At 43.1% G+C, this 11857-nt stretch overlaps 1 protein-coding gene across 1 annotated transcript; it reads right to left on the bottom strand.

The window, feature by feature from the left end:
* Positions 1 to 4348: 4348 nt before the first annotated feature.
* Positions 4349 to 9600, bottom strand: LOC118158019 (C-type lectin domain family 2 member L-like). The gene is made up of 5 exons (XM_035312577.1): positions 9483 to 9600; positions 9001 to 9084; positions 8163 to 8347; positions 7022 to 7122; positions 4349 to 5325 (listed from the first exon to the last, which is right to left on the bottom strand). The coding sequence occupies exons 1-5, from the start codon at positions 9541 to 9543 to the stop codon at positions 5211 to 5213; spliced, it is 546 nt and encodes a 181-aa protein (XP_035168468.1). The 5' UTR covers positions 9544 to 9600; the 3' UTR covers positions 4349 to 5210.
* Positions 9601 to 11857: the final 2257 nt, after the last annotated feature.

The raw sequence follows: 11857 nt of genomic DNA, 5'->3' as shown, positions 1-11857 counted from the left end.
AATAGCTGCTTGCTCACTCTTCCCAGGTGGAATAAGGGGAAGAATCAGAAAAGTAGAAGAGCAAGAACTCATTGGGTTTGGAGAAAGAGAGTTTACTAGGTAAAACAAAAGCCACGTATGCAAGCAAAGCAAAACAAGGAATTCATTCGCTACTTTCCATCGGTGGGCAGACATTCAGTCACTTCCCAGAAAGCAGTGCTCATCATGCATAATGGTTTCTTGGGAAGACAAACACTATCACTCTAAACATCCCCCACCTCCTCCTCCTTTATCCCAGCTTTTATTGCTGAGCATGATGTCAAATTGTATGGAATCTCCCTTCAGCCAGTTTGGGTCAGCTTCTTGTGCACCCCCAGTCTCCTTGCTAGCAGGGCAGCATGACAAGCAGAAGAGTCCTTGATGTACTGTAATCACTGCTCTGCAGCAACTAAAACATTGTTATGTTATCACAGAATCACAGAATTTCTAGGTTGGAAGAGATCTCAAGATCATCAAGTCCAACCTCTGACCTAACACGAACAGTCCCCACTAAACCATATCCCTAAGCTCTACATCTAAACGTCTTTTAAAGACCTCCAGGGATGGTGACTCCACCACTTCCCTGGGCAGCCCGTTCCAATGTCTAACAACCCTTTCGGTAAAGAAGGTCTTCCTAACATCCAACCTAAAACTCCCCTGGCGCAACTTTAGCCCATTCCCCCTCGTCCTGTCACCAGGCACGTGGGAGAATAGACCAACCCCCACCTCGCTACAGCCTCCCTTCAGGTACCTGTAGAGAGCGATAAGGTCACTCCTGAGCCTCCTTTTCTCCAGGCTGAACAAGCCCAGCTCCCTCAGCCGCTCCTCGTAAGACTTGTTCTCCAGGCCCCTCACCAGCTTCGTAGCCCTTCTCTGGACTCGCTCAAGCACCTCCATGTCCTTCTTGTAGCGAGGGGCCCAAAACTGAACACAGTACTCGAGGTGCGGCCTCACCAGAGCCGAGTACAGGGGGATGATCACCTCCCTGGCCCTGCTGGCCACGCTGTTTCTTATACAGGCCAGGATGCTGTTGGCCTTCTTGGCCACCTGAGCACACTGCTGGCTCATATTCAGCTGACTATCAACCATCACTCCCAGGTCCTTCTCTGCCTGGCAGCTCTCCAACCACTCATCTCCCAGCCTGTAGCTCTGCTTGGGGTTATTGCGCCCCAGGTGTAGGACCCGGCACTTGGCCTTGTTGAACTTCATGCAGTTGACCTCAGCCCATCAGTCCAGCCTCTCCAGATCCTCCTGCAGAGCCTTCCTACCCTCGAGCAGATCGACACACGCACCTAACTTGGTGTCATCTGCAAACTTACTGAGGGTGCACTCAATGCCCTCATCCAGATCATCAATGAAGATATTGAAGAGGACCGGCCCCAGCACCGAGCCCTGGGGAACGCCACTAGTGACCGGCCTCCAACTGGATTTGACTCCATTTACCACGACTCTTTGGGCCCGGCTATCCAGCCAGTTTCTAACCCAATGAAGCGTGCGCCAGTCCAAGCCAAGAGCAGCCAGTTTCTTGAGGAGAATGCTGTGGGAAATGGTGTCAAAAGCCTTGCTGAAGTCAAGGTAGACCACATCCACAGCCTTTCCCTCATCCACCCAGCGCGTCACTTTGTCATAGAAGGAGATCAGGTTCGTCAAGCAGGACCTGCCCTTCATAAACCCATGCTGACTGGGCCTGATCGCCTGCTTGCCCTGCAAGTGCTGCGTGATGACTCTCAAGATAATCTGCTCCATGAGCTTCCCTGGCACTGAGGTCAAACTGACAGGCCTGTAGTTTCCCGGGTCAGTCCTCCGGCCCTTCTTGTAGATGGGCGTCACATTTGCTAGCCGCCAGTCAACTGGGACCTCCCCCGATAGCCAGGACTGTTGATAAATGATGGTAAGTGGCTTGGCCAGCTCCTCTGCCAGTTCTCTCAGTACCCTTGGGTGGATCCCATCTGGCCCCATCAACTTGTGCACATCCAAGTGCCGTACCAGGTCACCAACCATTTCTTCATGGATAGTGAAGGCCACATCTCTCTCCCCATCCCCTTCCACCAGTTCAGGGTACTGGGTATCCAGAGAACAATCGGTGTTGCCGTTAAAGATAACGTTATCAACGTTATTTTCCTCCTAAATCCGAAACAAGGCACCATACCAGCCCTTATGAAGACAATTAACTCTATTCCAGCTGAAACCATGACACATACTGAGCTAATTTCTCTGAAATCAGCGGTGATTTTAACAATATTTATGAAGTATCTGTTATTCAACCATCCTAGCTACTACTACTGTAATTAAATATTTTTGTAGCATCTTACCAAAGCCCTTACCTACACTTTAAGCAGTCACTAAATCATGTAATCCCACAGATTTAAAAGAAAAAAAAAAAAAAAAGCATTTAATTGTAGTACTTCATTAACCTCACTGTGAGTAAAGTGAGTTCACATCCTACCCCTTCAGTTCCTAGCATGACAGACATCGGCTACTAACAAAGATGCTAATTGCATACCCATTAAGAGTCAGGTTACAAAAATCGCCTTCACTGTAACCCATTGTGGTCATGGTTTCTCCAAAACCTCCTTTAAGAACCAAATTTTTCAGTATTTGGACTCTACATGTAGGTGGCATTGATGGAGAAAAAAAAAACAACAAAACCACCACCAACAAAACGAGAGTTGCCATTATTCTGCATTTAAAAAGAATGTCTGACTAAATCAGCTCATTAAAGAAGAGTAAGATAAAATGTGGTACAACAATACCCCTTATCCCTCAAAAATTCTATCAAATTTGTAAAATATACCTATAGAATGTCCATAATATAAATGCTCTGAAAACTTTGCAAGAACAAACTGCATAAAACTCTATGTTTCCCCCCAAATTTACTATACTGTTTGTATTTCACTATGCTTGTTTCAGCATTTCCACAGAACTACTTCAGCAGTTTAGTTAAATGCTTTGTTAAATCTGACATTTCGAAGGGTTTAAAAAGATTTAAAGTGTTAGAAAATGAAATGTTTTCTGGGGTGGTGGCATGAAATGTTCCATGTAAACCCCAACATTACCTTTAAAGACCTTTTCATACTGAAAACCTGAATATTTTATTTTGCTTCAGTCTGGTGTGACTTTTTTTTTCATATGGTGCCTGGGCTGAAAAGGACTTTTAATGGTACAACATTAGCACACACACCACTGGAATTCAAAAGCTCTGTAAAGATATTTATTGAGTATCTTTTCAGGACTATTGCACATATCATACCCTTCAGAGCTAGTTAATTTAAAAACATTGCAGGGAAACAAACAAACAAACAAGTTACATATAAATTAACACACAGATTATTACGATTTTTCATACTGTAGAGTCCTGTTACTGTGCTTATAAAGAACACATTCAATTAAAAAAGTGTAGTTCAGAAAAATTATGATCATATATAAATTAACATCTAGAAGACACAAGTTTTTAACAGTATCTGTACCACAAAATCCTGTTACAGTACAGTCCTACTGTCACAGAAAATAATGAAGGCATAAACAAAACAATTAGCAAAATCGGACAATTAAATTTTCATAAAAATACAGTGAAGGCAAAAAATAATTAGAAATAGGACAAAATATAATACTGCAAAAAAAAACCTTATAGTGCAATTTTACATTCTTGAAAATGAAACATAATTATCTTTCCTTCCCTGAAACTACAGTGCACTCTAGTGGCTACTCAAGAAGTTATTCCACTTGCTTCTTTAACAAATCCCATGTAGTCTGCAGCATACCACATCACAAAAGTCGACTATGCATGCCTGAAGAGGTGGCAGAAGGGCATTGCAATACTGCAGCATATCCTGGGCTTCTGCACAGTAGCATATTTCTACTTGAATCAATTGAGCAACACTGATTTCCACCAGATGAGAGGCCACCCCCCTTATTTCCTAACAAAATACATGGACAACCTCTATGGCCAGGGGCATTCTGTACTAGGTGTACTGCCAGAGCTGCCTAAAGGAGAGGGAATCTTAGTAAACAAAGTCCATTGTTTCCAGATTTTATTCTGAGCAGGAAGTATTTTGCCCTGTTATACATGAGAATTCCTGATCCTTCCTTGTCTAGAAAACCATTACAAATAGTCCCTCCAGGAAAACAAGCTGATTTGCTTCCTCTAGTTCAATGTCACTTTCCGTCTTCAGTTTACCTTGTAGGCATGAATGGACAGAGTTCAGTGGGATTGCGCCCTCATTGTGTTTAGACTGATAGCCATTCAACAGCACTGTATGTTGCTATTGAAAATGATATGCACTCAGAACAAAACACTGATCGTCTATCCAGAAACTGACCACTTGTTTAGATTCCTCAAACTCAGATAGGAACAAGACATGAGGAAATCATGAAGGCAAATCCTTTACTATTAATTCTCTTATTCACAACATTTTGCCAGTTGCACTAGGGATATTTCTAATTTTACTATATTAATACTTGGACCCTCACTTTTGCAGTTTGAACTTTTCCTCCCCATCTGTGCAAATCCTCAGATAAATTAATATTCTTTTTTTTTTTTTTTTCCTAAGATGGGTGCTGCAGGAAGGAGAGCTTCAGGAAAGCAGCTATACAAATTTCAATATTACTACCAAGCAAATTAAACAAAATTAATGCAAAATAACAATTCCAAAAAACAATGAATGCAATGCAGAGACACACAAGACACCCCATCAAACTGGGAGAACAAAGTCCACAATGCTCATGTCTAAATCCAAAGTGCTCATTTCTGGATCATCCTGTGTCTGTGAGACACAGAAACCTTTAGGCAGAGCCACTTCACTTGGTAGAACAACATGCCTGTATGCAGAGCTTGGATAAGGGAAAGGCAGAACAAATACCTCCAATGACACACCAAAAAGAAAAGAACAGCTGCTTAGGACCCTACAAGAAATCATTGAAGAAATACTGATGACACAAAAGAAACTACAGGCTGAGCAGTAGCTTAGTAGCTAGAAAAATGGGGCAGGAAAATTTATCAAGACCCTGAGAAAAGACATTGAAATGACATTGTAAAAAAACAGAAGTCTCCTCCATGGGCATAAAGTCCTGGCTACCAGAAAACAGGTTCACTTCCAGGCAAGAGCTGAAATGCATTCCCAGGTCCCAGAGTATACACATACACTGTGCAGATATATCAGAGCTGTCAGAGGTGGTGACTTCGCCCACCATTATCACGCTAAGCTAGTACTCAAGCTACAGACCCACTTCCTGGTTAAGTAACATCCAGAGGCCGAGACTCCTTTTGTCTCAAGATAGGCACAGTTTCCAGAGCCTTTTACTTCAATTCTGCAAGGGAAAATGAAAGATACTATTACTTTGACAGCCAGAATCAAAAAAATCAACAGAGAAGAGAGAACTAAAGGGATTACGAATTCTTTTCATGTAACACATGATTTACTACAGGCAAGGCATGGCATGAAGATGATACCTTGCTCTTTGAAGAAAATGCCACAGGTATCATCTTCTTTTATGGGGTCTGGCCCCCAGAATACTGAAACTAAGGCTGGCAGTATTCCTGCATCTTTTCTAGTGGTAGCTTAATGTGAAATACATCCCTAGAGCAAATAACGGAATTTAAATTTACCCTTCTGAAAGACCCCATGCTATCAAAGATTGGCTCCACCTTTGACTCTCTTGGCATTCTGTACAGCTAAAAAGTTCCAAGAGAAGCTGTGAAACAAATACTTTTTTCATTTTTCTCTTCCTCAGAACTGAACAAGGCACTATGGTTAAGGGGCTTGTTAAGGTGGGAAAGGTGGGAAATAGGAAATGAATCTCCATTTCCATACCACAGGTGTGGAAGAGGTAAGGGCCTCCTTCACCAACTGTGTGTTAAAATAAAATGTAATAGTGTTCAGTGAGTAGGCTAACCAAACTGATACATTCCCTGGAAAAGACAAAGGACAAGTCCCCCCTAGTGCTAACATGACTCTTATGGTACATGTGCTTAGACATCAAGGTGCTCAGGCAGGAGGACCTGAGCACGGTGCTTAGACATCAAGGTTTAAAGGCAGGAGGAACGGTCTTAAGCATGCACAGAAGCAAAAGTCTAAGAATGCCAAGAACTTCAACACTGAAAATAAAGACAACAGTGGGTGTTTCTGTCACAGGCAGGGGTTAGTAAGAGTGGGAAGGACTGCAGTTTCCAACTTAAGATGCCTACATTCTGCTTACATCTATTAAATGTGTAAGATCTTTGTCAGATCAAGCTTGCAAGTCTCAGGGAGGAACAGGATATAGTTATGCATAAATAGTGATGTCAAAAACTTTAAAAAGTGAAAAATCTAAATACTCAATGTTAATTTCAGACTTCTGAAATCTCAGTGACTATCACTGTCATTGGTTATTCTACAGACTCCTGCCAGCAGCTGCCCCAGCATGAGATGCAGGACTCTCTGAAATGATGGACCAGCCATTGGTGGGAGGAGCAAAGTACCCCCACATTTGATGCCCGTGAGACAGAACATAGGGCAGGTACTACAGAGTAGCTCTTACAACACAAATTCACAGCTTCACCTTCCCCGCTGCTAGCCTTTTTTTTGTGTAGGCATATACCATAAGAGGTATGAAAATATCTTACAAGCCTCCCAAATACCTTTCTTATAAACCTCTTGCATTGCTTTTTCAAACTGTATTCTATGATGAGGAATTCAGGTTATTGGAATCTTTCATCCCTTTCTCCATTACTTCAGTATCTTGGTGGTCTCAAGATTTAACATTCACTTTGCTATACTGTTTGTTACTATGACCTCCCTTCTCATTTTGCTTCTCAATCAGGTGTTACAGATTTATCTCCTAATTTTAATCATTAGTTTTACCCATACTATGTGAAATTTGTATTGTATTCTTTGCTGTTTCCATTGCCATCTGGACAGCATCATTACAGGTATTTCTTTCAAGTCACTATTTATATCTGTATGTTATCCTACCTTGGTCCTCTATACTCTAGTATCACTAGCAAAAAACAACAGCATTGACTTACAGCTTGTTATCTAATGTGCTCCCATTTACCCAAAAGAATTCTTCATTTATTTTATAGAGTCCAATCCACGGGTCTTGCTTTGTTATCTTCACCATAAAACTCTGCAGGAATAAACCCATGAGAGAAGTTTTGCATGTGCCATACAGTTATCAAAATATGAAGTCTTTGATGCAAGGTTCGAAAGCAAAGCAATGATCTTGCCTTTCTCTCAAAAGAAACAGTATTAAGGACTAAATCTACAGGGTACTACAGCATCTTGATCTTGTGTGATTCACCTTACTGACAGATAACTTACAGCTTGAACAGAAATTAACAGACTATTTTTAAGTTTATCCCTGCAGCACTCAGATATTGTAGCAGTAGAAATGCCAACAACAGGAATCCAAGTATACTGCTGAGTATCAAGAATACTATGGAACTGCATTTACTCTTCATCCACAAGAAAACTCTTCAAAGAACAATGAACACCTTTGCAGGTAATGCATTTCTCCTTCACTGGTATGTCTTCATCATGTTGTATTTTTATTACGAAGTAGCAAGGATTTGTGATAGACATTTTAGAGGGAGATGAGTGAGTGTGGAACCTTGCCACAGTACATACAACAGGATTGTCACCTGCACCCAGTATACCCAGTCCTCCCAGGTATGGGAGGATATATTGTCCTAGGTCTTTTTACTAGTATGATACAGAAAAGGATGCTCTAAACTGTGGTTAGAATATATATCTCCTAATACCAAAAGTCAAGACTAACACATCTATCTATCAACTTGTCTGTCAATCTATCTTGCTAGGGGAGAACAATTTTCATCTAATTAAAGCTCCCTAAGATACAACGATGTTTACCCTGACAGATACCTTCAGTGTGAGTATTTATGGCTGTGAGCAGCATGAAATTTAACTCAGATAAGCCTTGGGGATGTTCTAACACATCAACTGTTCTAACACATCAACTGCTAGAACTGATGTTTGCTGTTTGCAGGGAGAGAGGTACGCAGCTTTCTGCTTGCTGTGACTTGTCACAGCCTTTGCATCAGAATTAAAACTGTTCAGCTTACAAGGCTGGAAAAACTCATGGGTATATTGTGCAGTATCCTAGAAGTGAGATGGAGTTAAACCAGGATCCCTGCTTTGTTCTCTTACCAGCTCCTGAAGATTTTCGATCACAAGGAGGGAAGCATTGTGCAATAAGCAGAAGTTCTGACTAGAGTTCCAGTTGGCTTCATTCTCTGAGAGGTAGTAGCATTTCTTCTGGAAATACAGCCAATCTGATGGACAGAGTTCCAGGGACAGACAGGCAGGAATATCTTTGTCCGAAGAACGGTTTACTGCAAAAAGACAGAAACCTATTTCTTCCAAATGGAAAAGGTTTCTAGATCTTTTTAGCTTGCTCTGTGGCTGCACCATCTAATTCATCTCAGTCTAACCACAATATCATTATCTCTGCCCAGCAGAAATATTTATTGCAAACTAATTATGTACTCTAGCTCCAGCTAACAAATATTTAAAGTGACCATCAGGGCAAGTCGGTTGAATTAACTGGGAAGGTAATAGCTATGTATGCTTTAGACACTCATCTACAACTTAAATGTTTCTGACAATTAAGGCTTTTGCGAGTGTTGCTTTCTTGTACTGAATCAATAACTTTATTATAGTGTTAAGGATTACAGAGTGCTTGCAAAAGACAACCTTCCATTTGTTTTCCCGAGCTTGGATTATGATCAACAGCAAGGTTATACAATTGAATGTCAGAAGCACATTCAGACTAATCTGCGCACTAACTACTGGAGTTATTTCCCCAGTATCTGACCACAGTTTTAAACGGCAAGGCATGAGACATCTATTTAACTTTGAAACAAGGTAAGGTCTGAACAACCCTCTTGTGAGGTCCTGGGGACTTCTGACCACACAAAACTCTGGTAATTTCTAAGGCTAGTTATATGTTCTTTGTCAGTAACTTACACAAAGTGTATAGGCTTACCAAAGTGAATACACAAAATCAAAATGACAGCAGCAATGAGGATTCCAGCAACACCTCGCCAGAACCAGATATTTGAGAACAGACCTGAAAAAAAAAAAAAAAAAAAAAAAAAGGAAAAAAAGGAAAAGAAATACGAGGAATTTAAAAAAATATACGCAGTTGAAAGAGGAGCAGAGCACAGGATCCACGGAGCCGTTCCAGAAGCCACTCTGAGGAAAGGAGGCGAGGACAGCGGCCCGGGTGGGCACTGCGGCCCGATCCCCGCCTGCCCGCGCCCAGGCCGGCCCCAGGCCCCCGCAGCCCCCGGGAGCCGGGCGGGCGCCATCTCGCCGCGGGCCGCCGCCGTGCCCCGGCCGCGGGGGTTTCCAGCAGCCCGGCGGCTCCCGGGACACCGGCACTGCCCCGGGACACCGCGGCTCCCCGCTCCCCGCGCAGCCGCAGCCATGGCAGCAGCCGCCGCCGAGCTCCCTCGCCCCCTGCACCTCCAGCCTTGCGGGGCACCGTCCTCCGCTCCGGGGAGCCGCCAGCCCTGGGACGCCCCATGGGTGCGAAGCTCCTGCCCCGCCGCGGGAGGAGATGACGGGGCCGGAACGGGCGGAGAGACGGGCGTCGGGGGCGGCCGGGGGAGGCCCGGGACCCGGCCCCGGGGGCCCGGTGCAAGGGCTGGACGTGGGGCCGCAGAGTGGCTTGATAGGGCTGTACGTACCATGAGGGCTGGCGCTCTGTACAGGTATTTCGTCCGGTGTGTTACGCACGGTAACTGCTTTATTCGCGACAGATCCTGGCTGTATGGCATGGTCAAATGTCCAGGGGAATGCAGCTCTCCGTGCAAGGCTGATGAGGTGCACACCTAGTGCTGGTTTGTCCAAAGCATGCAGCCATCTGTACCCACACAGAAAACCTTAAATAGAAAACCACGAACACGGAGGGTTACACATTATGCTTTCACTGTGACCTCCAATTCCTTTTATTTGTCAAGGATATTTGAACAGCTTTGAGGGTAGTCAGTTGCTGAAAATTATCGCCAGGTGCTTATCTTTGCAGATAGTAAAGACCAATATAAACTTTATGCTTCTATACATATTAATTGACTTACAGTTGACTTTAGCTTTTGACTGTGGCAGCAGTTCATTTAGACAATGTACTGGGAGAGCTGGATGTGCCAGTATTCCTGGGATGACACTTGAGAAGAGACAGGCGAAAGGGTGGAAAGGAATAAAAAAGGTGTGTGAAAACAATGCTTAAAATATGTTGGCTCTGGGGAATTTAGGGAACCAAAGATTCCCAGAAGAGGGGGAAGGGGAGGTGGAAAAAGTAATAGATCCAGAATGCTCAGGATGTATATGCTTTAAGAGGTTTGGGGAGAACTGAACCCAGAGGAGCAGAGAATGAGAGGAAGATACGGAATTAGGACAGCAAGAAGGGTCAGTACCTGTTTAATATTGAACAAGTTTTGCATAAAAGGAGACAGTGAAATACTAGTGCATGCACAGCTATTTGTGCATCTCTTTCTAAGAACAAGTTTCTCAACGTTCACTCCTTCTACTTTAGGCTGTTCAATGATAAAAGTTGACAAGCGCCTCATGACTTAAACAAAACAAAGCAAATCTGAGAACATAAACAACTCTGGACACTGGACCATCCACTTCCCTACAACGAGACAGTGAAGCACCTGGTTTTAGTCATAAGAATGAAATGTCTCTTAAGTGGCTCGCTCTCCTTTCATTCAGATCTGCCTGCTACTGTGGTCAAAAATAGTTTACTGTGGCTTATAACCACAGAGAAGTCACAGGTATTCATTTCACACTTACCCACTGCTATTATTGACATTTTCAGGTCATTCTCCAGGTTGACAAAGAAACTGAGAATTTACAACATCTTCCGTTGTGAATCATTTGATGCTTAAAAATGGCTGTCCTTGTTACCCTAGATGTTTCCTTTACATAATTGACACTTTTAGTTTCACAGATCAGTTTGGCTAATACACCTCCAGTCTGAAAAGTAAGCAGCCTGCTGCTGTTACTGAGGAAGTGTGGTTTGCCAGGCTCCCCACATGAGCTACAGGCTTTGGATGGGGACAGTTGCTGCTGAGCTACAGACAGATGAGTTGGGTGTTTGCAGTGAGTGCTCAGGATGATCGTGGAGGAGAAGGGGAATTTATCCTCGTACCAAAGCAGAATGCAGTGCATAGGCTGAGTACAAGACAGACACTTGTCAAACCCACTCTCAGCTGCTAATATTTAGGGCAGCTTACAGCATTCCTTGCTAGCACCTTACTGGCTCAAAGCATTTGGGCTTCTGTGAAGGTAGGCCTGCAAATTCCTCTGCAATGATAACTTCCACAGACATCACTGGAGGCTGTTGAGCTGTCAAGGACAGCTGTTCAGAAGAGGGAAGTGTTTATTTTTGCAGGAAAAAAAGTCTCCCATTAGGCATTGTAATGGCCATGTATTTGCTTAGCTGTGTATTCTGTTTCACGAAATATTCCCACATTTTATAAAATGAAGATAGAAAAAGAAAATAAGAATTTGATAAAGGCAAAAGGCAAACATACCCTCCAGACAGAATCACAGGGAGAAAATGCAAACATTCTAACCCAAAATGTGGCATTTTCTAAGCAAATTATTTTCTTGGAAAAACAACTTGGCCCCTTCAATGCCAGGAGTCTCATGGGATTGACTCAAAATGTTTGATGGGTTCTGTGATGCCACCTCCTGTTTACTGCTGTAACAAATAAACTTTGATTACCTTTTCTCACCCTTTAACATGCTACCTCTAACTTTTCAATAATGCAGGGAGAAATCACTTCAGAACAAAAATTTGGAGGATACAGTGTTTACATTAGAAATATCTGCAC

Source organism: Oxyura jamaicensis, chromosome 1 (genome assembly GCF_011077185.1).
Source record: "Oxyura jamaicensis isolate SHBP4307 breed ruddy duck chromosome 1, BPBGC_Ojam_1.0, whole genome shotgun sequence".
NCBI classification, from domain to species: Eukaryota; Metazoa; Chordata; class Aves; order Anseriformes; family Anatidae; genus Oxyura; species Oxyura jamaicensis.
Note: the sequence above shows the minus strand (reverse complement) of the source record. Positions and strands in the feature narration are given on the sequence as shown.